The sequence below is a fragment of the Babylonia areolata genome, unplaced genomic scaffold (assembly GCF_041734735.1).
Source record: "Babylonia areolata isolate BAREFJ2019XMU unplaced genomic scaffold, ASM4173473v1 tig00004834_1, whole genome shotgun sequence".
Taxonomy (NCBI): Eukaryota; Metazoa; Mollusca; class Gastropoda; order Neogastropoda; family Buccinidae; genus Babylonia; species Babylonia areolata.
The window spans coordinates 15,424-35,000 of record NW_027468368.1 but is presented as its reverse complement, the minus strand read 5'-3'; the positions used below and the strand labels follow the sequence as shown (position 1 = coordinate 35,000).

Genomic DNA, 19,577 nt, shown 5'->3' with positions numbered 1-19,577 from the left:
CATTGAGGGTTTTATATTGCAAACTTGGAAAAAAAAAATTAAAAGATCAATGCTGCATCAATGGGCCATGCACGCACTTTATCTATTATCGTTTTATCTTTTATTTCAGCAAAAACATCATCGAAATCGGTAAAATTTTTTCGTAAAATTTTGATAAGCTCTACAGGCACACTTTTTTGTCGCCGATATGCTCCTAAATATTTAAAAGCCGTTTGGAGTTGGTCTGGGGTGAATTTATTTCGTTTCGGGAAGACGTACATCTGAAAAATAAACAAACAACATATGTGCGCATGTTTAATACATAAAGCGATTTTTTAAAATTTGTTTTTACGTATAAAAAAACACAATCAAGAGAATTATTTCTAAAAAAAAAAAAACATGTATGGGTGGAGTGCATAAAAAGAATTTAAGTAAAAAATAGAAAAGCATTTACCGCTCGCAGCACCCGCTCTTCCCTGGTGTATTTTTGGGGCCACTCCTCAGCACAAACTGGTTTTAAAGGTTTTTGAAATCTGAGGAGTGTCCCCATGGATTCTGAAAACAAAAACATATCATTTAGACAAGTTTTCAATGATGCACATACAGTGCTTTTTTTTTTTTCATTCCCCTTCCCTCCCCCCCCCCCTTTTTTTTTTTCCCTTTGTCCGGTAACAAAAACAGTATGTCAGGATTCGTACTGCTGGTATCGCTGAAGAGTTTTGTCCCTTTGACCAGTCATTATTAGCAACTGACAGAGTTTTGGTGTCAACACATCGGTTCCAAAAAAAAAAAAAAGAAAAGGAGAAGAAAAAAAAAAGATTACTCATTAAATAAGCATGGTATATAGGGACTAATAGAGAAAAAAATAATCTTTTTTTTTTGGAAGGGAAAAACTTACTCGACACCGGAGCGGGTGACTGTTTTCGAGCGGATGCCGGCGGAGGTGAGACAGGCGTCTGCGAGGGCCCGGGCTGGTCGTCCATTGAGGACTGGTTTACTGACGGCCCGGGCTGGTCGTCCATTGAGGACTGGTTTAATCCCGACGGCCCGGGCTCCTCTTCGACGACCTGCAGAGTTTGCACTGACAAAAAAAAACCCAACAACAACAAGAACCTGGATTAAAACACTGTTTTTGTGTATGTATGTGTATATTAATTAGATTTTTATTTAAATGATGTGTAGGTCACACTACTAAATAATTTCACTTTTTAAACTTAAAAAAAAAAGAAACCTAAACAAACAAACTAGTAAAGCTGTTTATAATTGTAAAAAAAAAAATCTATTTTTTTTGTTTTGTTTTTGGTCATACCTGCTCCAACAGCTCTCAGACCCTTGTACACCGTGCTGTGGTGTGTTTTGCCAGCATAGGATTCTTTGTGTACAATGAGGCTGTGGAGCATGGCCTCTGAAATTGCGTTCTGCACCTCCGCCGGCGACTCCCGATGCTGAGGAGAAAAAACAAAAGCATTTAGCCAGTTTAGGTAACCAAACATACAACAATAACAAAAGGTAAAAAAAACAACAACAACAATCTATGAGATAGATTTAAATAGTAAAAACAAATCACTCTATACAAAAATAGAAAAAAAAATGATACAAAATTAAAATAAAAAATAGTACGATAACCATGTTGAAATGTTTTTTTATATTTTGGTCTTAACATGCAACTTTGTGTGTGTTAGTACAGCTTTATAAAAATTATGCAAAAAAAAAAGAAAAAGATATATGCGTAGGAGGATAACTACTTACTGCAACAGCTACACTTTTTCGCATTTGTGTTGCTGTTGTATGCGTCATTTTTCTGAACACATAGGCTGCATGGCTAGAACTGATTTGTTTCCCTGTTGATGTGCAGAAAACCCATGGTGATTCTGCGGGTCGCTCATCCAAGTATCTTGAACAAAGATAAAAAAAAAAACAGAAACAAAACAAATATTTAGTATCTAAAAGAAATATGAAATTTGGGAAAAGAAGGGGGTGGGGGGGGGCGGGGGGGGGGGAGGGGGGGGAATTACAAAAGTATAAAAATCAAACAAATGTAGAGGGATTGTATTGAGTTACTTCCCCTTCCGAGAACTTCGAGCTGGAGTAAAACAAACTGTTGTCAAAAAGCAAAGCAATAAACTACAGAAAATGTAAAAAAAAACAAACGTTTCTGACTGCTGTCTCTATGTTGTGCGTGTACGTGTGCGTGTATGTTTTTTCTCTTTTTTTTTATCTCTCTTTCTGACACTTTCTGCATGCCTATAAACAATAAATAAAGTTTTATAAATGCAAAAACAGAAAAACAAATGTTAAAAAGAACTCTCCCAATATTTACCGCTGCAGGTGTGGTTTCAGGTCTTTAGATAAATATATTCCAGCCGCTCCATAAATCTTCATAGTTTTATGAGTGGTGACCTAAATAAAAAGAAAGCAAAACGTTTTAATTTCATTGAAAAATCAAGCCATAAAAATAACTGCAAACACATAGGTTCATATGCAACAAAAAAAAACCCAACAATAACAAAAACATTTCTTTTTTTTTAATTAATAAATATTCAGCAAATAGACTTACATCAATGCGGTAAAGGTTTTCATCCTCTTCCACAGTTTTGGCGTTATGAAGCTGCTCGACGGTCATATTGCGGATGGCTCCCAGCCGTGAGATGCTTCCGACCGCGAGCAGCGTCATAAGGACATCCCTGGCCTTAGTCTTGTCAGACCATGTGTCCTCACAGGCCAGGGATGTCATAAGATTTTTTGTTTCAAAATCATTTTGTATGTCCATTGCTATAATCAAACAGAAAAAATATTCACAAATTAATGACAATATATTTTCTAAAAAACATTAATTATACCTCTTTCCTCTAACTCACATTTTCAAAAATAATTCTTACGGTTTTTTTTTATAAACTTTGTACTGTAATGGGGGTTTGAATTTTTTTTTTTTTTTGGTACAGCACAAACTATGTATACTTGTTGTTTTATAAACTATCTTAAATAACAGTGACCTGTATTTAACATTAAAAAAACGTGTTTAGATAAAGAAAACACTGAAATTCCTCTGTATATGTGTGTCTCTTTTTTTTCTTTAAATTAAAAACATTTTATGAGTTATAAATTACAAATGTATGTAAGTAGAGTAGTAGGGTACTTACGTCTCGTCTCCGTGTTTATCGCAATAGCACGCATTTTTTTTGATGCTCGGAATTGGACCATTGCGGCCTTGACATGTGTGTGCAAATTCTGCACTTCGGAGGCCAAGTTATTTTTTTGTAAAAAAAAATGTTTTGCCTCCGACAGCCACTTTAAGAAAGTCTGCACACACGATTTTCAGACAACGTTAAAAAATAAAAAGAATTTACATTATTTTGGTGTTTTTTTTATGTATTAACACACTTAACTTACTTAAAAAAATAATTCCCCCCCACCCCCTTCCTCCACCAACATCAATTAAACATTTAAAAAATCACAAATAAAAAAACACCACAAATAATTTGTAAAAAAAAATATCCTTACACTGAAAGCCAATAGTTTGTTGTATTGGCTTGATGCAACTCTGTTGCCTTCTTTTTGGAGAATCGTTTTCATGGGAATCAATATCATCGTCATAAAAATTGCGGATGCACGACTGTCGTCGTCGTCAGGAATCTAAACATAAAAAAAACACATAGACATAAGTTTTTTTTATAAACAATAAAATCATATGGGTTATGTACATGTTAAAAAAAATAACCCCTCCCCCTAAAAAAAATTTTTTTTTTTTTTAGTAAAAACTAATCTTACCTTAAAAATCACCTCCAGATTTGCAGACCTGTTTAATGCCAGCAGACAACTCATGATGGAAGTCATTTCTTTTTTTATTGTGTTCAAAGATCTTTCTTGAAATGTTCGTCGAAATTTAATAAAATCCTCTAAAACTTGTCCTGTAACAAAAAAACCCACATGTTTAATACACAAAAGAGTCTTTAAATTTTGTGTGTGTGTGTGTGTGTGTGTGTGTTATAAGCTTACAAAAACTCTTTTATACAAACATCACTTTAAACAGTAAGTGAGAGAGTTACGAAAAAAAAAAGACCAGAGACAAGGAATGGGAATGAGAGTCTGTGATTGGGTGTTTTTTTAAGAGACTATTTCTACAATAATAAATGAGCTACGACTTACTTTGAGGATGTTGAGCAGGGATACAACTAATTTCTTGCTCTGGTCCGTTTCGTTCTGTAATCATATAAACATGTGTGTTAGCCGTAGCTAGTCGTGAATAAAAAAAATTAATAACATCAAGAAACATCTGAAAGTCTTTTTTTTTAATTTTTTTATTATTCTAACATTTTTATCAAATAAAAATAACATTCTTACTAAAAAAGGAATATGTTCATATGTTGTTGTTTTTTATATAAAATATTTCTTACTTGTACGTTTCATCAGTTGTTCCCATTGCTCGGAATCTCGGGCAACTTTTTCCACATTTTCCAAATGCCTTCCGAGGTTGATTATCATCCTCTGACATAGAGGACATTGCACCTTCTGTCAACAACAACAACAAAAATTAGTTTAAAACAATAAAACAAATAATATATATTAAAATAAATTATAATAAAAAATGTGTGTATATATATACAGAGATATATAACATATAAAAAAATGAAAGAAAAAAGGTAGCTATTTACCTTTCGTTTTGTTTGTAAATCATCATAACGCATTCCTCTCGCTTTTATTATGTCTACTTTGTGCACGGCAACCATGTGCCGTGCTCTGTTGGTGACGATCTTGTCACATATTTTGCAGGGATATCTGCACACACACAAAAATATACTGTTTATAATTAATCCAAAAATAGTAGATTGTCAAATGTTAGTATCTGTTCATACTTGAGTGTAATATATAAAGCGGAAGGCTCTTATACTGAAGACGTGAATGTGGACAAATAATACCGACGGAAGCTAAAGGTTGGGTCATTCAGACACCCACCGGACATCCGAGGGGTCTGTGTAGGGGAGAAGAGAGGACTGGCCGTATTGAGTGAGTTAACCGGATTGGGGGGTGGGGGAGGGGGGGGAGAGGGGGATAAAACGGTCCAATATACGTTGTTTTTATTTTTTTTTTTTTCATGTCCCTGTAAGAAGATTTTTCCCTTGCAAAAAAGGTATTTAAGTAGTCTGCTTATAACCGCATTACCAGACACTCTAGAGATATTAAAACTGACAAACACTCCCAGCCATTACCTTTGTGAAAGAGAGAGAGGGGAAAAAAAAAGGTCTAGTTGTTTTTTTTTTATTGGATTTTGTATTGTTTGTCATTTTCTTGTTCTTCATTTACTCTTTAAAAAAAAATGGGTAGTTCGTATCTTCCAGACTTAAAAAACTTTGAATACAAATCCATGCGACTTGCGAGCTTGGGGAACTTTCCGGCAGAGTTGGACGTGTCTCGGATCAAGCTGGCAGATGCGGGATTCTACTCTATCGATGACAAGGGCAGCGTGAAATGTTATAGCTGCTCCATAGTCTATTCGGACTGGAAAAAAGGAGACAAACCGCTGGAAGTGCACAAACGCATATCGCCCGAGTGTCAGCACGTGTTAGAGGTGTGGTCTTCTTCCGACAGCACGCCGACTCTCCGACCGGGACAGCAACAGGAATCACAACAAGAATCTAAAAATGATTTGCAATGTGATGCTGAAGCATACCATCCAGTCTCTGGTCCTCCTCCTGCTTCCACTTCTGCTTCTGCTTCTTTTTCCTTCACTTCAGCCGATTTACAGGGAATTTCATCACTGAGCATCAGTGTACCACAAAAATCTATATCAGTGAACATCAACAACACTGTACCTTCCAGACCCAATGTTTCACAGGGATCTTCATCCGCAGATTCTACTAGACCCACCAGACCCATGTTTCCCGTTCGAGGATTAGACTTGCAGTTGGCGGTCTATCCCATGTATTCGCAAAAAGAGACAAGAGTGCGAACTTTCAGAAACATACCGTGGGACGAAATGAGGTGTCCACCGTTGATGGAAATTGTGAATTCCGGGATGTACTACGCAGGTAAGACAAGTCATTTTTTTTTGGCTTTGTCTTTGTTTATACTTAATAGGTTTGTTCAGATATGCTTTTGTTTCTGGTTTAATAACAGGTTACGAAGACTGTGTGAGGTGCTTTTACTGCGGACTTGGCTTGAAACGGTGGGAACCCGAAGACGACGTTTGGGAGGCGCACGCGACATGGAGGGGCGAGTGCGAATACCTGAGACGTGTAAAAGGGGATACGTTCGTCCAGAACATCTGGACGAGAAACGACCCGGCGTTCGGTCGCACAGAAGTCGACTCCATATTGAACAGGAGCGGCGGGGGCCCCAACAACACCACTGCGAACGGTGGCTCAACCGGCACTTGCAGTGGGTCCAGCGACGCAGGTGGAAATAACACTACGTCCGGCGGTGGGAGTTCCAACAACAACGGAGAAGGTCAGTTGTTGTTTTTTTTAAATAATTAAATTTTAAGCTTTTTGTTATTTTTTTTTTTACTTAATTTTTTTCTTCTACAGCAAATACCAACGAGGTCGTCGCCGCCACAGCCAACGAGACCGTCGCCGCTGCCACAACCAACGAGACCGTCGCCGCTGCCACAACCAACGAGACCGTTGCCACTGCCACGACTAACGAGACCACCGCTGCCACAACCAACGAGACCGTTGCCACTGCCACGACTAACAAGACCACCGCTACCACAATCAACGAGGCCGTCACCATGACCGCCAACGAAGCCCTCGCCGCCACAGTAGTCCGGTCAAAAAACAAAAATGTCGAGAAGATGTTCAAGTGCAGGATCTGCAAAAATGCCGGACAGGAACTCTTGTTTCTCCCTTGCGGTCACATGTACGCGTGTTATTCTTGCGGCATTAGGGCTAAGAAATGTAGTGTGTGCAAACAGCATATTGCAGCTACTGTTACAATAGAGTTACAATAGAGAAAAGGGCTATCAAATGTAGTGTGTGCAAATAGCATGTTAAAGCTGGAGAAAAGAGAATAAAGAGAGTTAAGTGACTTGACTTAATTTTTTTTTTGTTTGCTTCTGTTTTCAGATGGAAATCATGGAAATCAAACCAAAGAACGGTGAATACTCAGAAAGACTTTTCCAGTACATTAGGTTTTCCCTCGAAACGCAAGGGAGTGTCAACCTGAACACTGCTTTTGAATTTGCAAAAACAAACATGAAACAAAAAAAAAGCACACGACGCAGACATCATGCTGCATTTATGGGCCTTTTAAAGGCAAACATAAATATCATTGAAGAAGAACTGATTCGTAAAAGCTGAGCCATCTCCCTTCCACTTTCCTGCCCGAATCTACAAAAGAATCAACCATCTGCCTTCTCTCGCCCTTCACTGAGGAACAACAAAGACTTTTTTGTTATGGTTTTGACTTTTTTTTTAATTTAAATTCTGGTGTGCCTGTAAAAATGTTTTGTAAGATGTGCGTGTAAGAAATATTCATGTCTATATTCATGTCTATATTGTAATGTGCTTCTTTTTTTTATGTTGAGAAAAGGGATGCGGAGGAAAAAAAAAGTGGAAAGCATAAAGCAGAGGGCAACCATTTGCAAAACTATAAATTGTATGATCTGTGTTTTTTTGGTATTTTGTGGACGAACGAATCACGCACGTACACGATAACTTTCAAGACAAACTTGACAACACGGAGCTGCATATCACTTATGTGTGACATCAAAATCATTATACATAACATTATTAAAACCGACCAACAACTATTCAAACCTTTTTGTAGGTTTTGAAGCAGCACCGTCTGTCTGTCTGTCCTCCTCCGCACCGTCTGTCTGTCTGTTTTCCTCCATTGGCACACGTTGTCTCTCTTCAACACAAACTACAAACACTGGTAGCATATATCAGCGATACAAACAAATGTCCTCAAAACGCAGATGCCCGATATTGGATGTGAGTGAACGCAGGCCTACTTCACTTCCACTGTTTCAAAAACAAATGAAATCTGTTCACAAATAAAAATCACTCAGCACTTAAAAAACAACAACAAAAAGAACAGAACATCACACACACACCGCACACACACCAGCGGGGCCGGGCCCACGAGCGGAGCCGGGCCCCACGAGCGAGAGCGCTCGGTGAATTTTTCTCCCTCTGCTCTGCCCTTGGACGGCAAGGCCTCAGCTCTCTCTCTCTCTCTCACACACACACGATACTCTGCCTTGTTGATCAACAACGATTATGAAATGAATTATGAACTGACCAAAACGGGGACTGTTGCATGCTCGTGGAAAAAAACTTTTGTAACAACAACAACAGTTAACGTTGTTTGTGTGTGCATGCATGCGAGAGGGGGGGGGGGGTACCCCATTTTCCGGAAACTTTTTCTTAACTCTCTCAGTTTTTTTTTTTTTTTGTGTGTGGATTCAGCTTGTGAAGCGGAATTATGAAAATGATATGAAAATGATATGAAAATGACAGACAAAACAGACTGTTAGGTACTTGTTGAAAGCAACTTTTTTGTGATGCAGACTGGCCCCGCGCGCGCGCGGAGCGGAGTCGAGCTCAAGACCTCCCTCCCTCCCTCACCCCGCTCCGGGCCGGCTGCCCGGACCGGAGGCTGGCGCTCTCTCTCTCTCTCTCTCTCTCTCAACAACGTGTTATGAAAATGATATGAAACTGACTGACAAAACAGACTGCATACTTGTTGTTGAAAGAAACTTTTTGTGATGCAGACTGTGTGTGATGCGACTGAAAACTTGCCACCGGGGGTTGTAGTAAGATTCAAAACTTTGTAAGTTGAGATTTTGATCCACCCATCATAGACTGTAGTAAGATGTAACTTGTACTTTACTTTCTCTTTTATGACAAGAGTCGAGCTTAACGCCACACACACACACACACACACACACGATTTGTTGACCCCGCTCTGCTTGCTAGCTGGGACGCGGCGACCTCAGCTCTCTCTCTCTCTCTCACACACATACTGACTTGTGATTGTGATGATGCGAAAAACTGCCACTGACCGATTTTTCTCCCTCCTCGCTCTGCCCCCCCCGCTCGTTGACATTCCAACAAGGATTATGAAATAAGTTATGAACTGACCAAAACGGACTGTTGCATGCTCGTTGAAAAGAACTTTACTATTATTAACCAATGCAGTTTTTTTTTTTACATTTTTTTCTTTTTTTTTGGTGGTACTTGGATCTTCACAACAACAACATAAGCGCTCTGCTCGGCTAGCCGGGACGTGGCGAGGCAGCCTCAGCTCTCTCTCTCTCCTCGCACACAAGCGTCTGACCAATTTTTCTCCCCCAGCTGTAGCTCTGCCCTTGTTAATATTAACAACAACGATTATGAAATGAATTATGAACTGACCAAAAACGGGGACTGTTGCATGCTCGTTGAAAAAAAAAAACAAACTGTTGTATTATTAACCAATCAAATTTTTTTTTACAAGTTTTTTCTTTTTTATGCGGTACTGTTGTTGAACAACAAACAACAAAATATGGCCGTCCATTAAAAAAGTTTGTAACTGCCGGAGTGGCGAGAATGTGAGGCGCTCTGTTGAGCGGAGAGCTAGAGCGCTCGGTGAATTTTTCTCCCTCTGCTCTGCCCTTGGACGGCAAGGCCTCAGCTCTCTCTCTCTCTCTCACACACACACACGATACTCTGCCTTGTTGATCAACAACGATTATGAAATGAATTATGAACTGACCAAAACGGGGACTGTTGCATGCTCGTGGAAAAAAACTTTTGTAACAACAACAACAGTTAACGTTGTTTGTGTGTGCATGCATGCGAGAGGGGGGGGGGGGGGTACCCCATTTTCCGGAAACTTTTTCTTAACTCTCTCAGTTTTTTTTTTTTTTTTTGTGTGGATTCAGCTTGTGAAGCGGAATTATGAAAATGATATGAAAATGATATGAAAATGACAGACAAAACAGACTGTTAGGTACTTGTTGAAAGCAACTTTTTTGTGATGCAGACTGGCCCCGCGCGCGCGCGGAGCGGAGTCGAGCTCAAGACCTCCCTCCCTCCCTCACCCCGCTCCGGGCCGGCTGCCCGGACCGGAGGCTGGCGCTCTCTCTCTCTCTCTCTCTCTCTCAACAACGTGTTATGAAAATGATATGAAACTGACTGACAAAACAGACTGCATACTTGTTGTTGAAAGAAACTTTTTGTGATGCAGACTGTGTGTGATGCGACTGAAAACTTGCCACCGGGGGTTGTAGTAAGATTCAAAACTTTGTAAGTTGAGATTTTGATCCACCCATCATAGACTGTAGTAAGATGTAACTTGTACTTTACTTTCTCTTTTATGACAAGAGTCGAGCTTAACGCCACACACACACACACACACACACACGATTTGTTGACCCCGCTCTGCTTGCTAGCTGGGACGCGGCGACCTCAGCTCTCTCTCTCTCTCTCACACACATACTGACTTGTGATTGTGATGATGCGAAAAACTGCCACTGACCGATTTTTCTCCCTCCTCGCTCTGCCCCCCCCGCTCGTTGACATTCCAACAAGGATTATGAAATAAGTTATGAACTGACCAAAACGGACTGTTGCATGCTCGTTGAAAAGAACTTTACTATTATTAACCAATGCAGTTTTTTTTTTTTCATTTTTTTCTTTTTTTTTGTGGTACTTGGATCTTCACAACAACAACATAAGCGCTCTGCTTGGCTAGCCGGGCGGCCTGACCAATTTTTCTCCCCCAGCTGTAGCTCTGCTCCCTCCTCGCTCTGGCTCTGCCCCCGCTCGTTGACATTCCAACAAGGATTATGAAATAAGTTATGAACTGACCAAAACGGACTGTTGCATGCTCGTTGAAAAGAACTTTACTATTATTAACCAATGCAGTTTTTTTTTTTACATTTTTTTCTTTTTTTTTTGTGGTACTTGGATCTTCACAACAACAACATAAGCGCTCTGCTCGGCTAGCCGGGACGTGGCGAGGCAGCCTCAGCTCTCTCTCTCTCCTCGCACACAAGCGTCTGACCAATTTTTCTCCCCCAGCTGTAGCTCTGCCCTTGTTAATATTAACAACAACGATTATGAAATGAATTATGAACTGACCAAAAACGGGGACTGTTGCATGCTCGTTGAAAAAAAAAACAAACTGTTGTATTAGTAACCAATCAAATTTTTTTTTACAAGTTTTTTCTTTTTTATGCGGTACTGTTGTTGAACAACAAACAACAAAATATGGCCGTCCATTAAAAAAAGTTTGTAACTGCCGGAGTGGCGAGAATGTGAGGCGTGTGTTGAGCGGAGAGCTAGAGCGCTCGGTGAATTTTTCTCCCTCTGCTCTGCCCTTGGACGGCAAGGCCTCAGCTCTCTCTCTCTCTCTCACACACACACACGATACTCTGCCTTGTTGATCAACAACGATTATGAAATGAATTATGAACTGACCAAAACGGGGACTGTTGCATGCTCGTGGAAAAAAACTTTTGTAACAACAACAACAGTTAACGTTGTTTGTGTGTGCATGCATGCGAGAGGGGGGGGGGGGGGGTACCCCATTTTCCGGAAACTTTTTCTTAACTCTCTCAGTTTTTTTTTTTTTTTTTGTGTGGATTCAGCTTGTGAAGCGGAATTATGAAAATGATATGAAAATGATATGAAAATGACAGACAAAACAGACTGTTAGGTACTTGTTGAAAGCAACTTTTTTGTGATGCAGACTGGCCCCGCGCGCGCGCGGAGCGGAGTCGAGCTCAAGACCTCCCTCCCTCCCTCACCCCGCTCCGGGCCGGCTGCCCGGACCGGAGGCTGGCGCTCTCTCTCTCTCTCTCTCTCTCTCAACAACGTGTTATGAAAATGATATGAAACTGACTGACAAAACAGACTGCATACTTGTTGTTGAAAGAAACTTTTTGTGATGCAGACTGTGTGTGATGCGACTGAAAACTTGCCACCGGGGGTTGTAGTAAGATTCAAAACTTTGTAAGTTGAGATTTTGATCCACCCATCATAGACTGTAGTAAGATGTAACTTGTACTTTACTTTCTCTTTTATGACAAGAGTCGAGCTTAACGCCACACACACACACACACACACACGATTTGTTGACCCCGCTCTGCTTGCTAGCTGGGACGCGGCGACCTCAGCTCTCTCTCTCTCTCTCACACACATACTGACTTGTGATTGTGATGATGCGAAAAACTGCCACTGACCGATTTTTCTCCCTCCTCGCTCTGGCTCTGCCCCCGCTCGTTGACATTCCAACAAGGATTATGAAATAAGTTATGAACTGACCAAAACGGACTGTTGCATGCTCGTTGAAAAGAACTTTACTATTATTAACCAATGCAGTTTTTTTTTTTTCATTTTTTTCTTTTTTTTTGTGGTACTTGGATCTTCACAACAACAACATAAGCGCTCTGCTTGGCTAGCCGGGCGGCCTGACCAATTTTTCTCCCCCAGCTGTAGCTCTGCTCCCTCCTCGCTCTGGCTCTGCCCCCGCTCGTTGACATTCCAACAAGGATTATGAAATAAGTTATGAACTGACCAAAACGGACTGTTGCATGCTCGTTGAAAAGAACTTTACTATTATTAACCAATGCAGTTTTTTTTTTTACATTTTTTTCTTTTTTTTTTGTGGTACTTGGATCTTCACAACAACAACATAAGCGCTCTGCTCGGCTAGCCGGGACGTGGCGAGGCAGCCTCAGCTCTCTCTCTCTCCTCGCACACAAGCGTCTGACCAATTTTTCTCCCCCAGCTGTAGCTCTGCCCTTGTTAATATTAACAACAACGATTATGAAATGAATTATGAACTGACCAAAAACGGGGACTGTTGCATGCTCGTTGAAAAAAAAAACAAACTGTTGTATTAGTAACCAATCAAATTTTTTTTTACAAGTTTTTTCTTTTTTATGCGGTACTGTTGTTGAACAACAAACAACAAAATATGGCCGTCCATTAAAAAAAGTTTGTAACTGCCGGAGTGGCGAGAATGTGAGGCGTGTGTTGAGCGGAGAGCTAGAGCGCTCGGTGAATTTTTCTCCCTCTGCTCTGCCCTTGGACGGCAAGGCCTCAGCTCTCTCTCTCTCTCTCACACACACACACGATACTCTGCCTTGTTGATCAACAACGATTATGAAATGAATTATGAACTGACCAAAACGGGGACTGTTGCATGCTCGTGGAAAAAAACTTTTGTAACAACAACAACAGTTAACGTTGTTTGTGTGTGCATGCATGCGAGAGGGGGGGGGGGGGGTACCCCATTTTCCGGAAACTTTTTCTTAACTCTCTCAGTTTTTTTTTTTTTTTGTGTGTGGATTCAGCTTGTGAAGCGGAATTATGAAAATGATATGAAAATGATATGAAAATGACAGACAAAACAGACTGTTAGGTACTTGTTGAAAGCAACTTTTTTGTGATGCAGACTGGCCCCGCGCGCGCGCGGAGCGGAGTCGAGCTCAAGACCTCCCTCCCTCCCTCACCCCGCTCCGGGCCGGCTGCCCGGACCGGAGGCTGGCGCTCTCTCTCTCTCTCTCTCTCTCTCAACAACGTGTTATGAAAATGATATGAAACTGACTGACAAAACAGACTGCATACTTGTTGTTGAAAGAAACTTTTTGTGATGCAGACTGTGTGTGATGCGACTGAAAACTTGCCACCGGGGGTTGTAGTAAGATTCAAAACTTTGTAAGTTGAGATTTTGATCCACCCATCATAGACTGTAGTAAGATGTAACTTGTACTTTACTTTCTCTTTTATGACAAGAGTCGAGCTTAACGCCACACACACACACACACACACACACGATTTGTTGACCCCGCTCTGCTTGCTAGCTGGGACGCGGCGACCTCAGCTCTCTCTCTCTCTCTCACACACATACTGACTTGTGATTGTGATGATGCGAAAAACTGCCACTGACCGATTTTTCTCCCTCCTCGCTCTGCCCCCCCCGCTCGTTGACATTCCAACAAGGATTATGAAATAAGTTATGAACTGACCAAAACGGACTGTTGCATGCTCGTTGAAAAGAACTTTACTATTATTAACCAATGCAGTTTTTTTTTTTTTCATTTTTTTCTTTTTTTTTGTGGTACTTGGATCTTCACAACAACAACATAAGCGCTCTGCTTGGCTAGCCGGGCGGCCTGACCAATTTTTCTCCCCCAGCTGTAGCTCTGCTCCCTCCTCGCTCTGGCTCTGCCCCCGCTCGTTGACATTCCAACAAGGATTATGAAATAAGTTATGAACTGACCAAAACGGACTGTTGCATGCTCGTTGAAAAGAACTTTACTATTATTAACCAATGCAGTTTTTTTTTTACATTTTTTTCTTTTTTTTTTGTGGTACTTGGATCTTCACAACAACAACATAAGCGCTCTGCTCGGCTAGCCGGGACGTGGCGAGGCAGCCTCAGCTCTCTCTCTCTCCTCGCACACAAGCGTCTGACCAATTTTTCTCCCCCAGCTGTAGCTCTGCCCTTGTTAATATTAACAACAACGATTATGAAATGAATTATGAACTGACCAAAAACGGGACTGTTGCATGCTCGTTGAAAAAACAAACAAACTGTTGTATTATTAACCAATCAAATTTTTTTTTACAAGTTTTTTCTTTTTTATGCGGTACTGTTGTTGAACAACAAACAACAAAATATGAACTGACCAAAACGGGGACTGTTGCATGCTCGTGGAAAAAAACTTTTGTAACAACAACAACAGTTAACGTTGTTTGTGTGTGCATGCATGCGAGAGGGGGGGGGGGGTACCCCATTTTCCGGAAACTTTTTCTTAACTCTCTCAGTTTTTTTTTTTTTTTTGTGTGGATTCAGCTTGTGAAGCGGAATTATGAAAATGATATGAAAATGATATGAAAATGACAGACAAAACAGACTGTTAGGTACTTGTTGAAAGCAACTTTTTTGTGATGCAGACTGGCCCCGCGCGCGCGCGGAGCGGAGTCGAGCTCAAGACCTCCCTCCCTCCCTCACCCCGCTCCGGGCCGGCTGCCCGGACCGGAGGCTGGCGCTCTCTCTCTCTCTCTCTCTCTCAACAACGTGTTATGAAAATGATATGAAACTGACTGACAAAACAGACTGCATACTTGTTGTTGAAAGAAACTTTTTGTGATGCAGACTGTGTGTGATGCGACTGAAAACTTGCCACCGGGGGTTGTAGTAAGATTCAAAACTTTGTAAGTTGAGATTTTGATCCACCCATCATAGACTGTAGTAAGATGTAACTTGTACTTTACTTTCTCTTTTATGACAAGAGTCGAGCTTAACGCCACACACACACACACACACACACACGATTTGTTGACCCCGCTCTGCTTGCTAGCTGGGACGCGGCGACCTCAGCTCTCTCTCTCTCTCTCACACACATACTGACTTGTGATTGTGATGATGCGAAAAACTGCCACTGACCGATTTTTCTCCCTCCTCGCTCTGCCCCCCCGCTCGTTGACATTCCAACAAGGATTATGAAATAAGTTATGAACTGACCAAAACGGACTGTTGCATGCTCGTTGAAAAGAACTTTACTATTATTAACCAATGCAGTTTTTTTTTTACATTTTTTTCTTTTTTTTTTGTGGTACTTGGATCTTCACAACAACAACATAAGCGCTCTGCTCGGCTAGCCGGGACGTGGCGAGGCAGCCTCAGCTCTCTCTCTCTCCTCGCACACAAGCGTCTGACCAATTTTTCTCCCCCAGCTGTAGCTCTGCCCTTGTTAATATTAACAACAACGATTATGAAATGAATTATGAACTGACCAAAAACGGGACTGTTGCATGCTCGTTGAAAAAAAAAACAAACTGTTGTATTATTAACCAATCAAATTTTTTTTTACAAGTTTTTTCTTTTTTATGCGGTACTGTTGTTGAACAACAAACAACAAAATATGGCCGTCCATTAAAAAAGTTTGTAACTGCCGGAGTGGCGAGAATGTGAGGCGGGGTTGAGCGGAGAGCTAGAGCGCTCGGTGAATTTTTCTCCCTCTGCTCTGCCCTTGGACGGCAAGGCCTCAGCTCTCTCTCTCTCTCTCACACACACACACGATACTCTGCCTTGTTGATCAACAACGATTATGAAATGAATTATGAACTGACCAAAACGGGGACTGTTGCATGCTCGTGGAAAAAAACTTTTGTAACAACAACAACAGTTAACGTTGTTTGTGTGTGCATGCATGCGAGAGGGGGGGGGGTACCCCATTTTCCGGAAACTTTTTCTTAACTCTCTCAGTTTTTTTTTTTTTTTTTGTGTGGATTCAGCTTGTGAAGCGGAATTATGAAAATGATATGAAAATGATATGAAAATGACAGACAAAACAGACTGTTAGGTACTTGTTGAAAGCAACTTTTTTGTGATGCAGACTGGCCCCGCGCGCGCGCGGAGCGGAGTCGAGCTCAAGACCTCCCTCCCTCCCTCACCCCGCTCCGGGCCGGCTGCCCGGACCGGAGGCTGGCGCTCTCTCTCTCTCTCTCTCTCTCAACAACGTGTTATGAAAATGATATGAAACTGACTGACAAAACAGACTGCATACTTGTTGTTGAAAGAAACTTTTTGTGATGCAGACTGTGTGTGATGCGACTGAAAACTTGCCACCGGGGGTTGTAGTAAGATTCAAAACTTTGTAAGTTGAGATTTTGATCCACCCATCATAGACTGTAGTAAGATGTAACTTGTACTTTACTTTCTCTTTTATGACAAGAGTCGAGCTTAACGCCACACACACACACACACACACACACGATTTGTTGACCCCGCTCTGCTTGCTAGCTGGGACGCGGCGACCTCAGCTCTCTCTCTCTCTCTCACACACATACTGACTTGTGATTGTGATGATGCGAAAAACTGCCACTGACCGATTTTTCTCCCTCCTCGCTCTGCCCCCCCGCTCGTTGACATTCCAACAAGGATTATGAAATAAGTTATGAACTGACCAAAACGGACTGTTGCATGCTCGTTGAAAAGAACTTTACTATTATTAACCAATGCAGTTTTTTTTTTACATTTTTTTCTTTTTTTTTTGTGGTACTTGGATCTTCACAACAACAACATAAGCGCTCTGCTCGGCTAGCCGGGACGTGGCGAGGCAGCCTCAGCTCTCTCTCTCTCCTCGCACACAAGCGTCTGACCAATTTTTCTCCCCCAGCTGTAGCTCTGCCCTTGTTAATATTAACAACAACGATTATGAAATGAATTATGAACTGACCAAAAACGGGACTGTTGCATGCTCGTTGAAAAAATAAACAAACTGTTGTATTATTAACCAATCAAATTTTTTTTTACAAGTTTTTTCTTTTTTATGCGGTACTGTTGTTGAACAACAAACAACAAAATATGGCCGTCCATTAAAAAAGTTTGTAACTGCCGGAGTGGCGAGAATGTGAGGCTACAATGCAGACCTTACTTTCTCTTTTGTGGTGGAGTCGAGCTCAACGACACACACACACACACACACACACACACACACAGGGGAGGGGGGGGAGGAGGTTTCTCTCTTGTTCCGATTATGATGCAGACTGACGTGGCGCTGTATCAGTGGTGCCGGATAAAAAAGGTTCTTATCTTTTCTCCACACAGGGGCTCTTTTACTCTCTATCTCTCTTTATAAACTGACACGCTGTGACTACACACACACAGCTCTCTCCCAACCAACTACAGACTGACCAAAAAAAAAAAAAGCTGTGGAAGCCACGTCTGGTGATCATGCCGAGTCATAAGTAGACACTAACTGTTCTTATGAACGGCATAATGACAACACGTGGCCTCCTACACCCAGCCCGTCTGGTCATCACAGGCACCTACTTTCTCTCTTTATACCTTCAGACTGACTGCAAACTGACCAAAAGAAAAAAAAGTTGCTGACCAAAAAAAAAAAAGAAAAAGCTGGAGGCCACGTTTGTCTCTGTGGCGCGCCACAAAGAAGACATTGACCGTTCTTGGGCTCGTCACAGCGACAACATGTGACTCCCTACATCCAGCCCGTCTAGATCAGATTGATTACAAACTAAAGAGAAGCTGGAGGCCACGTTTGTCAGTGTGGCGCGCCACAAAGAAGATATTGACTGTTCTTGCGGCGAGTCATAACGACAATATGTGGCTTCCTACATCCAGCCCGTCTAGATCAAACTGAAGAAAAGCTGGAAACTACGTTTGTCTGTGTGGCACGCCACAAAGAAGATATTGACTGACCGTTCTTGTGTCATAGCGACAACATGTGGCCTCCTACAACATCCAGCCCGTCTAGATCAGACTGACTACAAACTGAAAAACACCTGGAGGCTACGTGTGGTCAGTGTGGCACGCCACAAAGAAGACACTGACCGTTCTTGTGGCGAGTCGCAACGACAACATGTGACCTCTTACACCCAGCCCGTCTGGTCATCACAGGCACCTACTTTCTCTCTCTGTACCTTCAGACTGACTTAAAAAAAAGAAACTACTGACCAAAAAGAAACTACTGACCAAAAAAAAAGTAAACTATTGACCAAAAAAAAAAAGGAATTGAAGGCCATGTTTTACCTCTGTGCAGACTGTTCTTGTGTGCATGTCACAGCGCGTCTGGTCACATAAGCACCTACTTTCTCTCTTTGTACCTTCAGACTGACTACAAACTAACAAAAAAAAAAAAGAAAAAAAAAAGAGATCACGTTTGGTTTTGTGCATGCACTAAGGAAGATACTGACCGTCCTTGTGCACGTCACAGGACAATATATGGCCTCCTACATACATCCAGCCCATCTGGTCATCACAGGCACCTACAAAGCTCTCTCTCTCTCTCTCTCTCTCTCTCTCTCTCCCTACACCAGCCAATTACAGACTGTGGAGGGTTACGTCTCGGTACCATGGCGATCTTGAAGACGCTAACTTTTCAAGACCGCCGTGGTAACGGAATGTGGCCTCCTTCACCAGCTAGAGTGGACAGCATCTTGGTCATCATCATTGTTTGCTGTGGCTGCTGCTATGCGAGAATGTCAACAAAAAAAAGACTGTCTGTGGAGGTTACGTCTCAGTACCATAGCGATCTTGAAGACAGTAACTTTTCAAGCCCGCCGTGGTAACGGAATGTGGCCTCCTTCACCAGCTAGAGTGGACAGCATCTTGGTCATCATCATTGTTTGCTGTGGCTGCTGCTATGCGAGAATGTAAAAGACTGTGGAGGTTACGTATAGTTTCTGTGATGTATCTTGAAAAAGACAGACATTAACCGTTTTTGAGAACATCACAACAACTAACATGTGGCCTCCTTCACCAGCTAGAGTGGACAGCATCTTGGTCATCATCATTGTTTGCTGTGGCTGCTGCTATGCGAGAATGTAAAAGACTGTGGAGGTTACGTATAGTTTCTGTGATGTATCTTGAAAAAGACAGACATTAACCGTTTTCGTGAACATCACAGCAACTAACATGTGACCTCCTTCACCAGCGAGAGTGTACAGCATATCATTATTTGCTGTGGCGCAACAATTGCTGCTGTGGCGCGCGCGCGCGCTGTGTGTGTGTGCAGTGCGCGTCTGGGCATGCTGTCAGCAACCAATCGGATCAGTCACGTGACCTATTTGTTCCTGTCATTTAAGGAAAATTGTGTTGGCACATGGGAGATTTTACCCTCCGCACCTCCCCCCTCC

General features: G+C 41.8%; 2 protein-coding genes across 9 annotated transcripts in view; one reads left to right on the top strand and one right to left on the bottom strand.

The window, feature by feature from the left end:
- The window catches only part of LOC143278190 (uncharacterized), an 8,233-nt gene extending 154 nt beyond the window's left edge, over nucleotides 1-8,079 (bottom strand). Inside the window, exons 1-15 of one of the 8 annotated variants that reach the window (XM_076583225.1) lie at nucleotides 8,033-8,079; nucleotides 7,734-7,940; nucleotides 4,632-4,755; nucleotides 4,374-4,488; nucleotides 4,126-4,179; nucleotides 3,748-3,887; nucleotides 3,481-3,612; nucleotides 3,120-3,279; nucleotides 2,537-2,751; nucleotides 2,300-2,379; nucleotides 1,729-1,873; nucleotides 1,289-1,424; nucleotides 878-1,060; nucleotides 434-534; nucleotides 1-260 (exon numbers count right to left, since the gene is read on the bottom strand). The exon at nucleotides 1-260 is cut by the window's left edge and continues 154 nt beyond it. In XM_076583225.1, coding sequence (XP_076439340.1) covers nucleotides 39-260; nucleotides 434-534; nucleotides 878-1,060; nucleotides 1,289-1,424; nucleotides 1,729-1,873; nucleotides 2,300-2,379; nucleotides 2,537-2,751; nucleotides 3,120-3,279; nucleotides 3,481-3,612; nucleotides 3,748-3,887; nucleotides 4,126-4,179; nucleotides 4,374-4,488; nucleotides 4,632-4,755; nucleotides 7,734-7,858 — 1,932 coding nt within the window. In that variant the 5' untranslated portion in view covers nucleotides 7,859-7,940; nucleotides 8,033-8,079 and the 3' untranslated portion in view covers nucleotides 1-38. Of the gene's footprint in view, nucleotides 535-877; nucleotides 1,061-1,288; nucleotides 1,425-1,728; nucleotides 1,874-2,299; nucleotides 2,380-2,536; nucleotides 2,752-3,119; nucleotides 3,280-3,480; nucleotides 3,613-3,747; nucleotides 3,888-4,125; nucleotides 4,180-4,373; nucleotides 4,489-4,631; nucleotides 4,756-7,733 lie in introns of those variants that run through there. The other 7 variants (XM_076583226.1, XM_076583224.1, XM_076583229.1 and 4 more) reach the window with 7 other exon arrangements.
- On the top strand, nucleotides 5,131-7,723 carry LOC143278192 (baculoviral IAP repeat-containing protein 3-like). The gene is made up of 4 exons (XM_076583232.1): nucleotides 5,131-6,005; nucleotides 6,094-6,423; nucleotides 6,504-6,834; nucleotides 7,041-7,723. Exons 1-4 carry the CDS (start codon nucleotides 5,294-5,296, stop codon nucleotides 7,138-7,140), a joined length of 1,473 nt encoding a protein of 490 aa, XP_076439347.1. The 5' UTR covers nucleotides 5,131-5,293; the 3' UTR covers nucleotides 7,141-7,723.
- Nucleotides 8,080-19,577: the final 11,498 nt, after the last annotated feature.